Source organism: Meleagris gallopavo, chromosome 1 (genome assembly GCF_000146605.3).
Source record: "Meleagris gallopavo isolate NT-WF06-2002-E0010 breed Aviagen turkey brand Nicholas breeding stock chromosome 1, Turkey_5.1, whole genome shotgun sequence".
Classification (NCBI taxonomy): domain Eukaryota; kingdom Metazoa; phylum Chordata; class Aves; order Galliformes; family Phasianidae; genus Meleagris; species Meleagris gallopavo.
Window position 1 is genome coordinate 33421385 of NC_015011.2, and position 19180 is coordinate 33440564.

Sequence of the window (19180 nt, forward strand, 5' to 3'; positions counted from 1 at the left end):
TTTGTGGAGTGATGAGAAATTAGAACTGAAACTACCTGCTTGGGGAGTGGGAATGCAGGAGAGCTCTAACAGGATCTGATTGCACAAGCTGTCAGAAACTAATTGAAAGTTTGCATTCAATCTCGTAGCACATAGTAGTTTTCACAAAAGAATATTTGGTTTCTGGTGTGAGAACTGAGGGCAGTTTATGATCCGAAAGATCTGCAACTTTTCCATGTTTATGGAGCATTGCAGCCTGCACAGAAGTGGGAAAGCAAACAGCAAACTTGTGTTTCTTCTGTTACAGCAACAGTGGTTACAGTTGAAGTCTTTTAAGGAGGAGCCCGTATTACCCAAGGACATACATTTAGTGTAGCACTGTCGGAACCCCACTTTGTACTGTTTCTTAAAGTATACCAACAGGAGAGGAGAATCAGACCTGCAATCTTTCTATTGATGGGGTCTGCTGATTTTTTTTTTTAGAAACATCATGTACACTTAACACATGCTGATGTGTATTTCATGTGGGAGTACTAGGTTGCAAAACTTTGGCTTAGTGCTTATTCAGCTAAGCTGTCAGGAGTGGTGGGGTTGTACCAAGCTGATCCCTGTCAGGCTTCTTGCCTTGTGCTTTAGAAATAATATGAACATGTGAATGGGAGGACAGAGCTGCTGTTTGACAACCTTGTTTGATCAGTTAACAAAAAAAGCTTAACAAACAAGTAAATTAAGCAAGTACTTTAGTTTTTTTGTTAATGAAACTGCTGTTCCAGTGCTGTGGAGAAGGACAAAGTCCTTTGTAATCGTCGGATGTGTTCCTTACGTGTTAAAAACTCCTGAATAACTGTGTCAATTGGAAAAAGTATTTGTGTTTTGGGATTTGAGGTAGATTAAAGGGAGTGCGTTGACTGGTCAAGATACATTAAAAAGAAATAGTGATTTCCAGGGGATTTGTTTTGTCTAAGAAATTCCATAGCAGTATCTTTTCCTGACTGCTCACTTCTTGGCTTCTTCTGTTTTTGCTGGGAGGTTTAGAATTGCAAGAGATAGTGACAAAAACTTTACCATAATTATAACGTGTAGGATGGTATTAACTCTGCCTCTAATCAAAGTAACTATTCATGTCTTGTGTCATGGTTACTGAAGAATTAGGATTGAGCAAAATTTGGAAAAGGGTCAGTGTACTGGTGCAGAGAAGCGTATTGATGGATGCAAGTGCAGATGGGTGAACCACTGAACAACTTGCAGCAAATCTCATGCAGGTTCCTACTCTGTGGAGGGTTTGCTTCAGTTTATAATGTTTGCTGTTGAGCCCTCCTGTAAACATAAACAAAAAAAGATCAAGTTCTTGAGTGAAAGTGGTGATGTAAAGGCTTTGCAGTTGATGTCAGAGCACAGTCTGTACCTGGAAAATGAGGGAACAATAAAACAAACTGGATGCTTTGACTGCATGCAGGTATGGGCTCTTTGCACAGCTGATAAGATAGCACCTGCATGTCATCTCAGTATTTCTGCAGTTTCTGTGTAGGCAAATAAATGCCTTGGGTTCACACAAACCTATTCTGAGATACTGCTGATATTTTTTTCCATAGAAGCTTTGAGTAATCTTTAGAAACTTGTCAATTCAGTAATCCTCAGCCCAGGTGGAGGAGTTGAAGGTATGTTGATAACAGAGGTGTAAAGTTGAATCGAGTATTTTTGAATAACTTGAGGATACTGTATGATGAGTAAGAAATTAACTTACCATTTGTAATAAGGAAATACATTAGGGATGAGGAAACTAATGCCCCAACCGTCTATATTTCACTTATGGTCATTTTCTGTGACATCATTATTGTTGTCTCCCTTTCCCTGCTGCTGTGCTGTACTTTCACCCATATATTTTAGTGTCATTTCTCATTTCTACTGTGTTTCCAGTGCACTGTGGAGAAAGAAAGGGTAAAGGAGCAAGTGAATGTCATATATACTAAAAGTGTAGCTGGCAAACTCAACATGATTCTTGGGCCTAGTTTGTTGGAGAAGTGATTTAACATCTGATGTTTTGCAGAGAAAAATCAAGTTTTCTGCTCGTCTTGTAATGCATGTACCTTGAGAACAAGTGACTTTTTGGAGTCTTAAATTCCATTACCTCTTTTAAATGGACTGAATTATGCTCTGAATTGATTTAGAAGGTTGTCTTATGTGGAGAGGGGAAGAGATGGAAGGGAGGTTAAAAGAAGTTTAACATTGAATTAAGTGGCATTAAAGCCTACTAAGTAGATCAGTTGGATTTCAGTAATGATGTGGTAGGTAAGACATATGACTCTTCACAAATGAATGCTTGTATACTAATTCCTAAGCCCATTTTTTCTCTATTGTAGAAATAGAGATCATTTACTTAACTAAAAGTTGGAAGACAGCATCTTGGATTGTATATAAAGCAGTTGTTTTCTGAGACTGCATTTATTCATGTAAGTCTTAATACAGAGTTTATATACAGGACACATCCTGACCTTTATTGGAAAGGTACAGGAGGCTTTGTATTTAGATAGCATCTTGGTTAAAGAGTCATGAGTCTACCCTTGTTAGTGCACTGAATAAGACTATTGCAAGAGGACTGTAGGGATGAATTGCGCAAAACAGGCTGGTTTCTAAGGCAACATCTGGATCTTAATTTTCATTTTCTCCCCACTTTCTATGAAGGTCAGTTGAGTACGTGAATTGCTTAGCAGAGAAGCCTTAGACCTCTCCATTATGCCTTTGCTAGTGCTTACGTTGGCTTCTGGATGCTTTCAGAAGGCAGCGTATCAAAAACCACTCACCTTAACCATCAGCCTCCTTAATTCCCATCATGTCATTTTGTAGTTGTACCACAAAACATCCCTCAGCAGGCTCATTCTGTGAGACTTCTTTGGTATCATCAGGCTGTGCAACAAAGACATCTCAGGTGCAGTGTTCCCAAACATCACGTCACATCTCTAACAAATTCAGCTTTATCTGAATGTGTTGGTTGAACAGAAATGTAGCTAAACCTGATGCAAAACCTGCTGGTAGAAATTGAGCAATGGAGAATTTACTGCAAGTGACGGGTTCCAAATAAGAGAAGGTACATTTTTGTTACAGTTGCCTTAATGCTCTTGATTGTGATATGCTTTCTTTTTTTTATTCACAACATGTTTTCAGGGAAATGGTGAAACGTTAATCATGACATTTTCTGATCATCTCTGACATCTGACCTATGTCTAAAAGTTTAGTGGGCTGTTTGTTCTTGTTCAAACAGTATTATTCAGACAACCACAGAGGATATTTGTTCACTTTCCATTGACAGACTGAGTGGTGTATATGTGATTAAACCCCTGAGAGGCCTCTTTCAGGCTTGGAAATCCTGTCAGAGTTACTGGGGGAGAGCCAGTCTGGCTGTCCTGTTTGGGCTGTTCCTCCCTCTTAGAAATTCCTTGGAAGGAGTTTAGTGTTACTTTGTAAATAAGAGAAAATGATTAATGAAATTCCTCAGTGTGATATTGAAGAGTGGAGTGTGATGTCAAATTCATCAGTCTGTTTCTGTATTGGTTTGGACCTGATGGGAAGTTTCTGGAGATGAGAGGCATGGTGTGGTGTTTTAATTTTAATTTTTAAAGGAAGCTTATGCTGTCCAGGGCAGAGTTTGCCCAGCTAAGAAAATGCAGACTTCCTTCTGGACAAGAAACTATTCTTAATTCTTATTTTTGAGTTTTTCTGTAAGCCTATGAAGTAATGCTTATCCAAGAGCAGCTCTAGATAAAGGTCTTTTTCCTGAATAACTGGGAAATCGGTAGTCTGAACTGTATCTAAAAGGGTATTTCATGTTTGCATACTTCATATTTTGTAGAGAAGATGACAAACTTTTGTTCATTCTGATAAACCCTTAGAAAAATCTGAAACACTGTTGAGAACATCTAGGAGAGCCCTAGCGCTGTATCGTCTGTACAGTGTCTTTTGAGCTACTCCTTTTTCTTTTCACAGTGAAAACCAGAAATACCAGCTGTATGTTAAGTACTCTTCAGAGCTGAGCCATTCAGCATGGGCAGATGTGTGTCTGACTTGGTGATCCTCAATGTATTGTGACCAGTGTCTTTAAATACCATAGCCTTTTTTTTTTTTAGCTTGTTCACCTTGAGCAAAGGTGTGCTTTGTGTACTATGGAATTGAACAAAGCAGCTGCTAATGTTTTCTCATTTGTAACTTGAAATATTGTTTTTCCCTTGACCTTCAGCTTAAGATGCTGTTCATGAAGAAACAATAAAATGGTGTGGATTTAGGAGGTGACACTTGAAATAGGAAAAAATAATGAGATGTTAAATCCAGATATGTTTTATTCTGCTATATGTTGCGTTTGGCAGTAATGTCATTGCTTTGTGGGAGGATCAGACTAAAAAGAAAGAATTGCATAAAAATACCAGGACATCTCATTCCCAGCTCTGTTGATTTTTATTTATTTTTTTTTTTTGAGGTCCAAAGGCCAAATAGGATCTGCCTGTCCCTGTTGTAAGGGAATGAATTGGTTTGTTGTGTTTTTTGCCATTCAGAAGATGGGACTATGCAGAGCTGCTTACCCAAATCTTGGCATCATACTAGTAGCTGTTACCAGCACCTCAATCCACAAGCACCTCCTTAGGCGTAGCCTTTTTAAGTTAAGGAAGAAAACAACAACAACGAAACAACAACCACAAACCAATTATGATAACAAAATTGCAGGCCTTAGTTCAAACAGACTCTTGGGCTGAGAGTAGGAGGTAAAGGTAAGCCTTAAGCGAAAGGACAGCTGTGGTGTATGGCTGTGGTAGCCCAGTTGTTCTCTTCAGATAATCACTTCTGTTTGAACCTGCCAGTTAAGCTATCAGCCAAGGGCAGGTGGTGGTGGAGGCAGAGCGGAAGGTTACCTTATCCTTTAGTCTTGCTCCAGCTGAGTAAAAATGAAAGTTGCTGAGTATCACCCACTTCCTTTCATTTTCACTCAAATGTTGCTGACCTCATCCTGGTTTGGAGCTGTGCAGACTTCTGTACCTACTGGGCAGCTTCTCTGTAGCCAGTATGGATACATTGGTAACCTGCCTATTGCTTTTTCCCAGAAAGCTCTTCTCTGTGAGGAGGAGAAACCTGCTAGCAGCTAAATATCACCTGCACAATGGAGAGAAAGCTCTTCTTTCTCCCTAGGATACATCGGGTTACTATTCTCAGAGGCTTGCAGCTCTTTTCAGGCTTTGTATAGGTTATGGACCATTGCTTAGCAGTTCTGCTACTTCTTTGCAGGTTCTGAGAGTCGGACCAGGCTGAACAGTTAAAAGGACAAAGGCACAGCAGAACACCAGTTTTGAAAAGAAAAAAATCCCAATGTGATCTTTATCTTGAATTTGTTAATGGCTTAGCTCTCATGATTGAGGGTCTTTTAAGGATTCTTCTGTCAGTGCTCTCTGTTTGAAGTTGTCTTTGGATGCTGTAAGCTGCTCATAGTTCTGTAGCATGATACTAATTCCTTGTAACTGAAGTCTGTGTGGAAGAAGAGGTTGACTGTATTTTTATGTTGGACTCTCTTCAAGACAGGAATCTTTCCTTCCTTCTTGTGCAGGATGAGGAGGAGTACTTCTATGCAGATTGGCCCCTCAGGGGAATGACAATGTATTTAATATTTAATTGCAACTTCCCAATAATTGTCAAACCTTCTGTGTTTTAATAACACTTGCATTACCGGTTTGCTCTCCAGCTAGAACTTGGGAGCTTGAGGAAAGCCAGGCAGCTTCCTAATCTGGTGTTAGAGCTGTCTTTGCTGCAGTGTTTTCAGGAAGGCATTTTACAGCTTTTCAATATATTGTCCGTTTCAGCGTTCATTTATTGAAGTCTTGGGTTTTTCTTGACCTTACAATGTACAAGGAACTAAAAAATTTGGGAGGGAGCAGAGAAGAAAGAAGAGTTAATATAGAAGCCTTTTGTGGTTCTCTTGAAGGCGAAAGTATTCTTTACCTGCTGTAAAGTTCTGGGAGGTGTCTGAAATATAATGTTTTTCCTGATAATATTTTACAGCTGCTAATAAAAGCAGCCTCAGTGTTTTCTCCTACATAAAACACTAGCCCATAATGCAGACCATTTGTGTATATGTATGCAAGGAATGTTACACTAACAGATTTTTACAGTGCATTGCAAATACACTTCCAAGCTATTTTCTTTCTAAAAGAACACTGAGAAGTGTTTCCTCACTGAAATACAGTGTGTTCTGTAATGTGATGTAAAAAAATGTGCGTGCGAATTCCATTGCTATAAAACATTTACTTAAACATTACAATAAACATTTTAATGTGCTCTTGTTCAAATTGTTCTTCTACTGAGCGTGCTCCAGAGATTAATGTAAGCATAGAAGAGATAGTATTAGGTGTGAAGACCAGTTTCTGGGTGGGCCTGTTAACTGGAAATACTGAGGTAAGCATTTGGTGGCTTGATACTTCTGTTGTAGCTGTCCTGCAGTTGTGTAGGTACAGAACAGACTTTCCTGCCTGAGTTTCTCATCTCTTGACAGAACTAGGGACTTACATTGCAGTATTACCTTCTTGTGGATATGGTTATTCTCAGGTTTGTTTCATAGCGTATAGCTGCATTGATTCTGGTGTGGGTTCGTTTACCTTTTTTTATCATTATATGCCTATTTACGGTTATTTTCAAGGTCTTCCACTCTCTTCGTAGACACAGTAACTTGCAGTGGGTGCTTTAGTACAGCAGGTTCTCACCAGTAGCACTGTTGATAGAGTGGCAACACTGTAGTCAAAACTTGCTCTAAAGTCAACACTGGTGTTTTGGCAACTGTTTAAGTTTTGGATTTATTTTATAATTTATTAGAAAAAAAAGACAAGTGAAGTTCTTAAGAACTGACAACCTGCTCTTCTGTTTCACTTTTCTGATGCTGTAGTATTTATAGACGTTACACAGATCAAAATGTATCTTTTAAGCACGAAACTTAGAATTTCTAGAGTTTTTATAAATAACGCAAGCACTAAAAATGAAAGTATTGGTTTTATTCAGATGAAACTAAATCATGGAATTGTAGAATGGCTTGAGTTGGAAGGGATCTCAAAGATCATTTAGGTCCAACCCCCTGTGGTGGGCAGGGTTGCCAACAACTAGATCAGTCTGTCTGTGAACCCATCAAGCCTGGCCTTGAACAATTCCAGAAATGGGGTTTCCACAGCTTATCTGGGCAACCTGTGCCAGTGCCTCACCCCACCCCACCCTCTGAGAGAAGAATTTCTTCCAAACATCTAAGCTAAACATCACCTCTTTGAGTTTATATACATCTCCCCCTTGTCCTGTCACTGTCTACCCATGTAAAAAGTCTGTCCCCCTCCTGCATGCAACTGATTTCACGTTTTGGAAGATAACAGTGGGATCACTCCGGAGCCTTCTCTTCTCCAAGCCAAACAATCCCAACTCCCACAACCTTTCTTTATAGGAAAGGTGCTCCAGCCCTCAAATCTGATGAGAAGCTCTCCCAGAATGCTCATCACCTTAAACATGGACTGAATTGCTGTGGTTCTATTAATAGAATCTCTCAGTGTTTGGGTCTATGTTCACCAGTATTTGAATAGGCAAGAGTGCATTTGAATGTTTCTATGTAGGGTGATCTGACTGAAATATGGAGAGTTCCCCTTCGACCCCACTTATAAATACATATATATAGGTTCTTTTACCTAAAATAATGAGGGCTTTGCTACTACTAGCACAGAAAGAAAAATATCTGGAAGTCTGTCACAAAAAGATAACTTTGATTCTTTGAGAGGAGATTTTTGTCAGAAGAGAAGTGATAATGAAGTAATTTGGTTGCTTTATCAACTCTTATCTCGCTTATTCACATGCAGGATTAATTCAAATGATGCTGAAGAAAATTATTAATGAAAGTTCTCTAAACTGACTGAGCTCAAAAACTGACTGGAGCTCTGTCTTTCCTTAGCATCCTTTTAGAATTCTCCAATCCTTTTGGCAGATTGCATTACTGTTCAAAAAGAGCGTGACCAAAGATTGGTCAAACTGCTGCTGTCGAGCAGGTTGTTTTCATCTTATGTATGTACTGATTTAGAAGTACAAAAACCTGTTCTGAAGCAAAGAATATCTGTGGTGAAGGAATTGCTTGGCTTTACGTGTGACTTTGTGTCATCTTATAAAAGCACGTATATTTGATCTACTTGTTTAAAGTGGTTTCCACCTGAATTTAAACAATCTGGAGTTGGAGATCATAGAAAGCTTTGAGTATTGAGTAATTGCAGAAAGGAAAATAAAGGGAGGGTTATTTTGTTTAAGCTGTCTGAAAGATGGAGCTCTGGAATCACAAAGGGACTGCCATGTTTACTTTAAATAGGACGTACTAGTGGTAAAGCATCCTCTTGAGCTTTTAAAAGGAGTGCCTTCCAAGTGTGTTACAGAAAGTGTGTAGACATCCTGTTATTATGTAGATCTTAGGACCTGTAATAGTTTTTGTTCCTCCCCCCAAACTTAAAGGTTTAGGAGCGTTGAGACGACATACTAGGAGCTGTCTGACACATAGATGATATGTTGCTAGGTGGGATCAGTGCTTGATTTGAGTTACCAAAAATAAAATGGCAGAGCCTTTGGTTGATGTTGAAAGTACTTGAACTACAAAATTAATGACAGCTTGTTTCCAAGGCAGCACAGAGGTCTGTTTTGGATAGCAGAGCTTCCAACATTGTTGCTTTTTTTGTTAACAGTACATTATCTGTATTTTTATTTTGTTCTTTTTCTAATGAAGAGAAAACTAATGGAAAGCCTTAGGCTATCCTCTTATTGAGCACAAGTCTTTTCCAGGACAAGTTTTGGGGAAAAAAAAAACAAACTAATAGTTTGGGGTTAGTCTGTGTGTGTCTTAGTAGACGGGCAAAAAGTAATTTTCTCTTTGTAGGGAAAATGTGCTTGCTTCTGTGGAAGTTACTGGCTTGGAACTGTGCATTGCTGTAAATAGTCTCTGAATCCTTGTGGAGATGGCATTTAGCGCTTCCTGAATTATCACATTCAGAAGTAATATTGACGGGTTTCATTCTTGTTTCTGCAAATGTGACTTCACAGCTCTTTAAAGTTGCGTTGAAAAGTTGCTTTTGGTTTATAAAATCACTGTTCTTTCAGAAGTAGATTATGAGATTACAACGATTCTGTCAAAAATGGTAACTTGATTTTTTCAGTAGTGGTCAAGAAGCAAACACAATGGTAGGAGTTTTGAGGAAGGGAATTGAGCACAAAGTGTACTTGAGAATATATATTTGAGAACATCCATAGTGCTCCTTTATTTTTGACTAGTGTCTACCTCTGTTTCCCAACGGTGGAAAAGATGAAGTAGAAAAGTAAAGCTGAAAAAAGAGTCGTAGAATTGTACTGTGATTGAAGGCACATGGTGTCATGGCAAGGAGGGGTAGGACTCATCAGTGTGGAAGAGTAAGGACTGGGGAATGAAGTAAGGGGGTGAGTATTATGGAGGAGCTGAATGCAGTCTGATTACTCACTGCTTCCTGTAATATGAGGAGGAATTTCTCAAGTTGGCAAGAGGCAGGTTCAGAAAAAGCAAAGCAAATGGTTTTTCATGCATTCACGTCTGTTGCTGAAGCTTGGCATTAATGAAAGACTAGACAAATTGGTGGGGAAAAGTACACTGGTATTGATGCATATAGGAAAAGAAAACTTCTTTCTGACTCAGAAAATTTGAGGTGAAAATTTGTTGATGGCTAGGGGAATATTCTGTTGAAGCATCAATATTCCTATGCTCAGATGATTGCTTTTGCTTGTGATCTCTTGATTTCTCTGTCCAGTTAAGAACAGAAGAATAAAACCTTCCTGGCATTGCTCATGAGTCCTTGGTTTGTCCCACTGTGACTGTTACTTCATGCGTCAGTTTTGATATCATCTGCTGAAGTGTTGAATGCTGTGACAGCAAGAATGGTAATGCAGTTCAGGACAGGGTACTGCAGCTCTAGATGCCTGTTGTGGAAAGATTGACTTTTTTTTTTTTTCATCCAACTTTAGTGACCAGAAAATAAACACAGACCTTAGTTTTGTACTGCATTAGTGATACGTATCTATCTTTAAAAAAAATAAAAATAAAAAATTAAAATACACTTGCTTAAGGTGTTTGTGCAGATCTTCTTGCTAGGTGAAGCTGTGTCAGTCTTTGGAACTTGGCCTATTGGAGCTCTGTAAGAGCTGACTTTCGCGTTCACAAATGTCTGCAGCTAGGCTACGGCTTCGTGTCTGTTAAAGCATGCATTGACAAAGAGGAGAAATCCCACTTTGTGCTCTCTGTTTGTCCTTGTGGAAAAACTGAAGGATTCTTTTGTAAACACTGGCTGCAATTGTTAGCAATGTATTAACAGGAAACTGGAGCCAGTGAGTGGTTTTATTGTTGCTTTTAAGATGACAGCTGCTGTATTCCCTTGGAAATTAACCTTGGATGTTGACACTGACCGCATTTGTATTCTTAAAATTGAGTATCTCTGTGATACTTGGTGTGTTTGTGCTGACAGCTTTGGCTGGAATGCTTTGGAACTGTGACCCTTAGAGAGGTGATTTTTTGTTCTTTGAGACCGAGCAGTTCTGCCACTGTAAGTCGTCATTTACAGCTTGCTCCAACTAAGATACATATGAAAGATGCTTCTAAAGGTTATTGGCACTCAGTTAATCTGAAAAACATTTATGTGCTGCTTGTATTAATTTCACAGGCTTTTCAGTAGCGTTGTTGTCTTGTTTTTTATTAACTAGAATTTAAATAAGATTGCCTCTTCAAAATGGAATTTAAATAGAATATCCCTTCCTGTTCCAATATCTTAATAAGTAAGAAATACTTTATTTTCTTCTGACTCAGGTTAAATAGTCCTGTTATCAGTCAAGGGAAAACCTTGCTGGGAAAAAAGCTCTTCTTCCAGGATAGCAAACCTCCATGCAGAACACTCAGCTAGTTCATTTGTTTTGGAGATGTAGCTCTTTGAAGCTTATAAAAAATTGAGCTTGATAGATAAGCCACTTTGAAGTCTCTTACTCAGTGCTGTATAGCTGAGATATTGAACTCTCTTTGGGAAGCCTTGGGAGTATATGTTCACATAAGAAAGTTTTCTATTAGCAATTAGTTAATACTTGCTTTGGTAGAACAAGGACTTGTTGCTGGTTAAGATAAACTTGTGTATTTTAAGAACTGTGAAAAAAAAATGTTTTTGAACCAATAATCTGGATGTAATGCATTGAAGCAACCTAGATGAGCTGGGGCAGCTGATCAAAACTTTGCGCTGGAGGCTGTGGCAAGTGAGATGGTTTGGTAAGAGTTTTGATTGTGGACAGAACTGGAAAAAATAAAGAAATAAAAGTAGTTAAGGAGGGGCCTTATTGATGCTAGTTAATCAAGTTTTAGTGGTAAGTAGATCCATATTTCTTAACAGCTATCAGTTGCACACATAGGTGATGAGTTGCTGCAGTAGCATGTTGCATACTTGCCTCTTAAGGCATTGGGTGTCCTAAGCTATGTTGACATCTTGCATGGAATGTCTCTCTCTTAATAGTTAACTGCCCATAAAATCACAAATTTAAGAAATCCTACTGTGTGAGTTGCAATGAGGTAAAGGGATTGATTCAGTCATTTTGAGGGGAAGTGTTTTTTCATCATGTCTTTGTGAAAGAGAGGCAAACATTGAAACATAGACATATCTCATCTGGATGCTTCATAAAGGCAGTCTTTCAATTTATCCAAATATGAAATTGTTCACCTGTGAGACTGACTTCACAACTTCCCCAGTCTCAGTGTGAACACAGGAACACCACTGCCTTTGTTTAGTTGCAGTACGTGGAACTGCAGCTGACAGCTTTCATTTTGCATCTTTGCAACTGTGCTTGTACTGTATTTGTATTTGTTCCATGGCTTTCATCAGTTCTGAAACATGTCTATCAGATATATGGAAATCTACATGCTATTCTGTCTTGTGGGCCTCCCCTGCATCTAAAACCATCAAGTTTTCATATATGCACAATAAGGTTGACTTTGGGAAAAGCCCATTATTACCCAGTCTGGATAAGTAACAAATAAACTTGCATGTTGGCAGTCATTTAGAGCCTTGACTGTCTCTAATTCCGTTTCAGGCTATTGAGATTAAAAATTGAGCTTGCTGGAAATATTCTACAGAGTTAATGAATGAAATACATAGAAGCTTTGTAAAGTTGGTAGCTTGATAACTTGGTAGTCAGTCTCAGAGAATTTGCACTTGAAGAATGAAGTCAAGCACTATAAGGATTGATTTGAACATACTCAGCTTCTATTAGCATTTATTAATCTGATATCCAAATTAAGTGTTTAGGGCTATAAAAACCAGACCCTGTGTTGGGCTGTTTTTTTTTTTTTCCTTCAGTGTCAGAGGAAGTGAACTTGTTTATTGCTTTGGGCAAGTGACACACTTCTGAGCCTAGGCACATGAGCAGCCTTTTGTTTGCAGAGTTTCAAAGGGTCAGGCTCTTTTCTTTACTCAGAAAACATTTTTGTTGCCCCACGTGGTTTGTTGGCTCTAATCGTTCCTTATCGCCGCTACATATAGGAGTAATAAATCCGTAATCATTCTCACTTCTGCTTGTTTTTCAAAATTAAGGTGAAGTGGGTCAACATCTGTCTCCTGGCAGAAGTGCTGTGGAAGTTTTTGCAGGTAATGTAAGTTGCACTGTTTTCCAGAAACTATGACTTGAGCAGTTACATATCCAAATAACATTACATGTGGCAAAGGTCAGGGAACCGCTGTTTTATGAGTTGGTGCTTCAATTCCTTTGTACCTTCCATTCCCCCTACATGAGAAATCTTGCTTCAAATGTAAAGAAATCTGCTGTCTCTACCTTTATTTCTTTTGTTTTTCCCATTTGTGACTAAACTAATCGATCAACTTAGTCATCCTGGTTATGGTTTTGGATGCTGTCAGTCAACTGGCTGCCAGGAGGCAGCTGGTGATGCATTGTGAAGAACTTTGTGTGGAAGGGCTTTGTGTGGGTCAGGTTTGTATCAGACTGTTGCTGGGTGCCTTCAGGTGCAACCAGGAATGCAGTGGAAACAGGTGTGATGCCTTGGGAGTGGAGGCTAACCATATTGTGTAAATGGAGTTACTTATTTTGGACTTCAGTTAAAACTGTGCATGTATTTTACTGTGCTTCAGTTAGAAGGTTGAACTGTAGAAATGCATTAAGCAGTGTGTCCCATGTGCATGCCCATTTTTGGTGTGCTTTCTGCATCAATATGGTGGCACTTAATCCAGACTTGCAAGATTGTGACTGGTTTCCCAAGATGTTCTCTTTATCCTGATTGTGTTTGTGCTTGTGAACTGAGGCCAGTAAAAATTTCATTTCCCATTTGAATAGGACACAGAACTGCTCACTGCTGTGTAAGCTTAGTCTGTGGGTGTCTGAGTTCGTAGCTTAGAGAGGCAACTGTGCTTTAATGGTGTTTGCTTCCTGCCTTGGTAGTTTTTCAGTTACCAGGCAGTCATTTTTGAGTGCAAATGATGTGTCTAGCTTCAGTTTCTCTTGCTTGAGGAATTTATTGTTGTAGCCAAGAGGAATATAATAGATAAGCATATGCTTTAAGGAGCTGTACGAACTGTTCTGTTTGGGATAGAGTGGTCATTTAGGCACATTACACTCCTCGCCTAAGTCCTCAATGTGTTGTCTCTTACTTCCATCAATACATCAAGTACCGTGTAGTTGTACAGCTCTGTTACGTGGATTATGGCTTAATAATAGTAAAAAAAAGTAGTCATACTTTTTAAATAGATACCTGAAGTATGTAAAGCCTTCAAATTATGATTTTAATGTGGTTGAGTCATTAAAGCAACTGTTTGGCAAATGACAAGTACATTTTTCTTTGCGTGCGAACAAACTGTGAAATATGCAGATAAACAGGATTCTGGTTTAACCTAAATGCTGCTGTAGCCTGATGTAAAATGTGGAGCTCATGTCAAATGCTAATAGCTGCCTAATTGTTATTTCTCACGTTATGGACTTGTTGTTTTTATTTAAACAATACAGCATTGTTATAAAATCCGAGTGATGATGTACTTTTAACTATTTTCAAACTATAGAATGAATTATTTTTCTTTTTTTTTTTTTGATAGTCAAGAATCCCTTCAGTGGAGAACTACAAAACATAGAAGTAAGTAAAAACATTTAATGTTGAGATTTCAGTCTGTCAAATGGTTCTGTATAAGCCGTAGTGATCTTATCAGAACGGTGTGGTTTCTGAATGTTTGATGTGAGATGAGTCTATTTCTTGTTACTTGAATATTTTAAGTTTTTGTTTTTCATTTTGGGCAGTATAAATAAGATTACAGGACTTGGCTATCTCATGCTTGTTGCTTTATATACTGAGAAAATGTTACCTAATTTGTGTTGTATACGTATGAGGAAAAAATATTCTAAGATTTTCTTGATGCTAAATTGATCAGTTTTCCTTTACTGCTACCATTTGTTTCTCAACTGTGAAAGGACAACTGACAAGAGATGATTGTCGTGAGACGTTATGGTCTTCCCGTAGTACTACGGAAGAGCCAAGGGTTAGTTGTCTTCAGAAAATGGATTTGAAAATGTGTCTGTTTCACTTTGAATCAGTGCTATTACTAGTTGCCCTATTCGCTCTCTCAACTGGAATATCAGGATAACCTATTTTGAGATGTCATCCTGGAAGGTATCTGGGTTAGTCTCGTTCTGCAACTTGCATTTTAGTAGTTCTTTCTGGGGGCCTTCAGTCTCTTTGGCTGGCCTGTAAACAGTGATCTGCTTTTCATTGGCATGTATGTGAAAGTTTCACAAGATAATTTTTGGGGGATCTAGTGTTGAGCTCTGCAATTGAGTTGCTGCATATTTTCATTCAATAGCTCTGGCTAGTTTTTGAGAAGAAACTTTTACTGAGTCTTCTGAACAAATTAAATTTTGCGAAGTAGGTTCTGAGGTACTGACAGGCAAATAAGCTGAACTTAGAGCACTGCTGTTTGTGTTAAAGGGCTGATATTTTCCATTCAGGAAATGGGTTAATGAGGTTGGTTAACTTCCTGGGTAGTGCCAACTGTAATACTGTGGTGGATTTGTAGAACCAGAATACAAGAGGCAGTTTCTACTGTTGTCTGTGGGGAATTAATCTGTCAAATTTTTGATCAATGAAAAGTATTCTTCCTTTTGGTAGCAGTTTTTCTGTGGAAAATAATTGGAGCTATTCAGTCTTTAAAATGTTGTCAGACTGCACTCATGCAGCAGGGAGTTATACTAAAAACACGTTTTTTTGTTGTTTGTTTTTTTTTTTTTTCAATGGACGTAAAACCAGAAGATGAACAGACTGGAAAACTTTCTTTTGCACATTTTCTGAATAAAGGTTCTTGTTTTATCTGAGCCATTTTGCTCTGCCTGGGAATCAGAGCCAGCTTCAAAAAGGCAACCCACAACTTTTTGCAGTGGCCTTCAGGTTACTCAAGTGTATATAATTAACTTGTTCCTTGTCTTCATATTTTGAGTAACTTATTCCAATATAAAAGGTTGCAGAATGAATTTCAATGAAATTGCTCAATGTCTTGGTAAAGAAGTTTAAATCTGTTGTAAAGTAACATTTCTATGGTGTTCATTTTTGTATGTTGGTAAATAGGCCTTATACAAGTAGCCTATGCAGGAAACCCTAAAAAGATGATGCAAACTATAGCTTTCGTTAAAAAATTACAGTAGTTTGGAGATAGCAAAATCAGATTTTTGTTGTCTGTGAATCTTACATGGGGCATATGGCTGTATGATACTCCAGTATTGTCCTTGTGTGGTGACACAACCCACTCTTAAGAATAAAGCTCACTTTTATTTTTACATAGTAGCTTTCAAAAAAGACCCTTCTTCTTTTGGCTTCTTTTGGGTCACAGAACTGTAGGGTTTGGAAGGGACTCTGGAGATCTTCTAGTCCCAACTCCCTGCTAAAGCAGGTTTCCTGCAGTAGGTCGTTGCACTTTTCTCTCGACAGTATTAAAATAACCTTCTGAGCTGTCTGTTTTAATTGGCTGAGCAAACAGATTCCAGGCAGCAATCTAGTTCAGTTTCAGTTGAGATCTGAAAAATGAGTATTGTGAATACTTTTTTCAAAATCTCCAACTTAAGTTGTTGTTGATGTGTGAAATGTTATAGTCTTCTACCTGTACATGTGTATAAAACAAAATTCTTCTGATGATGTATAAAATTTTTGGATTAAGTGTAAGAAAATGTCATGCTAGTAATGTTTTAATATTAATGCAATGGTTTTGTTTGTAATTCTAGGAAGATGAAATAAGTCTCATGATGAACAGCTTATATGCACTTCATGATAAATTGGCACAAGTAGCAGGTAACACTTCAAAAATATTGTGACTATGAGTATTATTGTAACAGCTACTGAGATGTCTGTGCTCAGATAATGATTTGCAGCAACTGGTGTATTCTGAGGCCCTGATTATCCTTAGAGCTCTGCTTTGGGAAACTAGAAGTCCTGTTTCTAGATCATGTACACTGCCTTTTCCACCAGTGTAGCATCTTTCATTGCCACTTTTTTTGAGTTAACATGGAAGACTGAATATTTTGATCTCAAGATTTTTGATTATGTTTTTGATATTACAAGGTTTAAACATGCTGTATGTGGTGAGGGAAAGGTGGTTATTTCACTCTAGTGGAAAAATGTTTACAACTTGATTTCATATCAAGCAAAAACGTTTAGTGGTTAAACAAGATGGCCTTGTTAGACAAACGAGTCTAACTTTAAACTAATTACATAGAACTTTTCATTAGTGTGTATAGTATTGTGTAAGAGTTGGTGTTTAGAATTATTGAATATTCAAAATAAAATCACTGTGCTTTCACAATTAAGGCAGCTTTAAATTGTATAGATATCTACACATCATAATTGGGAAATGATAAAATTTAAGACTATTGTATAACTTTGACATCTAGTATGATTTACAGCAGGAACTATTCCTTGATTACCATTTGTTCAATATCCTTGCTTATTTGTTTAGTATTTACAAGGCAGTGGTTCAGTTTTTTTTCTCGTAACTGTTCTTTGTGACAACTATTTGTTTTGCAACAGCAAGTACCACTGAGAAGGCTTCTCAGCATATTTGTTTTCTCTGTATAAAGACTCACTATTGCCAGATAACGTAGGTGTTTCTCAAAGGGTGAAAATGTGGCAACAGCTGTGAGACAGACAGTTTGTGTCCGGAACTATATAGGAAATGTGTGAGAAATCTGAGCAGTTCTATAATACCTTTAAATTGCAAGAGTGATCTTCCTGCAGAAGCTTTTGTTTTCAGAATATTTACAATACCTACAGTGAATAAAAGTAATGTTTGGACAAATCCCACAAAATTTTTCCTTGTTTACAGTATGCTTTAACCCAAGCTAGTGAAAGGATGTTTAACCTGAATGTGTTCAAGATAGTTTTTTTTTTTTTCTTAGTTTTAAATTTATTGCATTCTGATTGTGAATGTTGTGTAGTGTTGAACTTGGTTCAGTTATGTCTTGATATTTTTATCTGTTTCAGACTATTTCATGCTTTATAGATGATAGTGGATAATTCTGTCCTATCAATCATTGAGACAGAAAGATTTCTTTCACGCAAGGTAACTAACCTGTGCTGTGCAGGAGAGTCTTTTGAGACCTACAGCTATGTGCAGCAAAGCGCTGAGTGGTGTGAAATGGAAGTAATGAATTATATTCTTTCTTCAAAAGAGGAAGAGAAATAGCGTAACAGCTTGCCCTTTCCTCAGTGTTATCTGGCCCTCCAGTGGCTGTATGGTAGATGATTTATTTGCATGGATAAAAATGCTCAGTGCTTCATTTCTGCATCTGTGAAGGAACGTGAATTTTCTTCATTAATTGCTCTTTTCCTATGTGATGAACACTTAAAAGAATACGTTTTGCAGTCTTCCTTACAAGAGGAATATATATATGCTCCAAGATGACCTGCTGCTTTCTTCCTTAAATCTCAAGGATCTCTGTTAGTCTGTTTCTGGCCAGGAGAATCTTCAGTGCTTACTTTCGAAAAATATAACTATATTTTCTGATTGGATGGTCCTCAAATTGAAACCATATTGCCTTGTTGCTCAACAGAATAGCTTGCATGCAGTCTGAAGAATGACTTATTTCATTGATACTCAGAAGTTATCCTCAGTGCCAACTGTTGTCAGGGTATGAGAGGTAGAGGTCTGCCATCCGCTTTTTCAGTCCTGCAGTGACGTCAGCCTGGCACAACAGGTGGAAACTGTTTAAAAGTTGTATGACACAGGAGGTTGCTTGAGAGATGCAGGGTTTAAGAGTGTTACTTTTATACGTAATGCAGCATCTCAAAAGAGAGAAGTAATGGAAGATAATTTTAGTAAAAATGATTCTTCTCAGGCCTGTCGCATACTTGGAAAAGTTTCTCTCATTTCATGCTTGGCTATCAATCATTTGTTCATGTTATTACTGTTAATATTAAAAAGGCAAGATGGAAACTTGCACTAGTGTCTTCTGTTAAGCTTTATTCAGTGTTCTAATTGCAGTGGAGATGATCACTTCAGAATTCAGTTGCTAGCCTTCTGTTTAATTAAGCTTCTTGTATTTTTATTGAGCTAGTGTTTTCTGCTTTGTCAACTTTAATTGGAGAGCAAATGATGGGGCCTTAAATATAAAAGATGACGCATTGGAAGTTTTTTTAAAGTAACAAAGAGTCTCTGTAATGCTTCATTATTTTTATTTGGCTTAATATACTATGTTCCAATTGAAGATGCCTATTCTATTCTGTGGTGCTCTGATATTATGTAAAATAATTTAACTATTCTCTGTAAAAATAGATTGCCTTTAATGCATCACTGTTCTCAGAATTATTAGTCTACTAAATCTGTGGTGAGTAATGCCTGCCTCAGAAGAAATCAGAGGGAGAAGCAAAATCTGCTCATTCAGTTCTGGGTTGAATTTTATATTCTTCTTTGTGTCTTTTCATTCTGCCTTTGTTAAATGCAGCAAGGTTTGTAGATACTGTATAGTTCAGTGCCTAACACTTTATTCTAAAACAAAATCTGTTTTATTTAAATTAGGCTTCCTTCCGGCATGTATGTATTAATTACTGGATGTTTGTCTTTTGTGGAGGGTCTTCAGTAGATGGATCCATTCTTAAGTTTACAAAATGAATAAGCCTGGTCACCATCCTCCA

At 37.8% G+C, this 19180-nt stretch overlaps 1 protein-coding gene across 1 annotated transcript in view; it reads left to right on the top strand.

Annotated features, from left to right (window-relative positions):
* The window catches only part of LEMD3 (LEM domain containing 3), a 56155-nt gene that overhangs the window by 14807 nt on the left and 22168 nt on the right, over nt 1–19180 (top strand). Inside the window, exons 4-6 of the mRNA XM_019611253.1 lie at nt 12603–12656; nt 14109–14146; nt 16276–16342. Coding sequence (XP_019466798.1) covers nt 12603–12656; nt 14109–14146; nt 16276–16342 — 159 coding nt within the window. The remainder of the gene's footprint in view (nt 1–12602; nt 12657–14108; nt 14147–16275; nt 16343–19180) is intronic.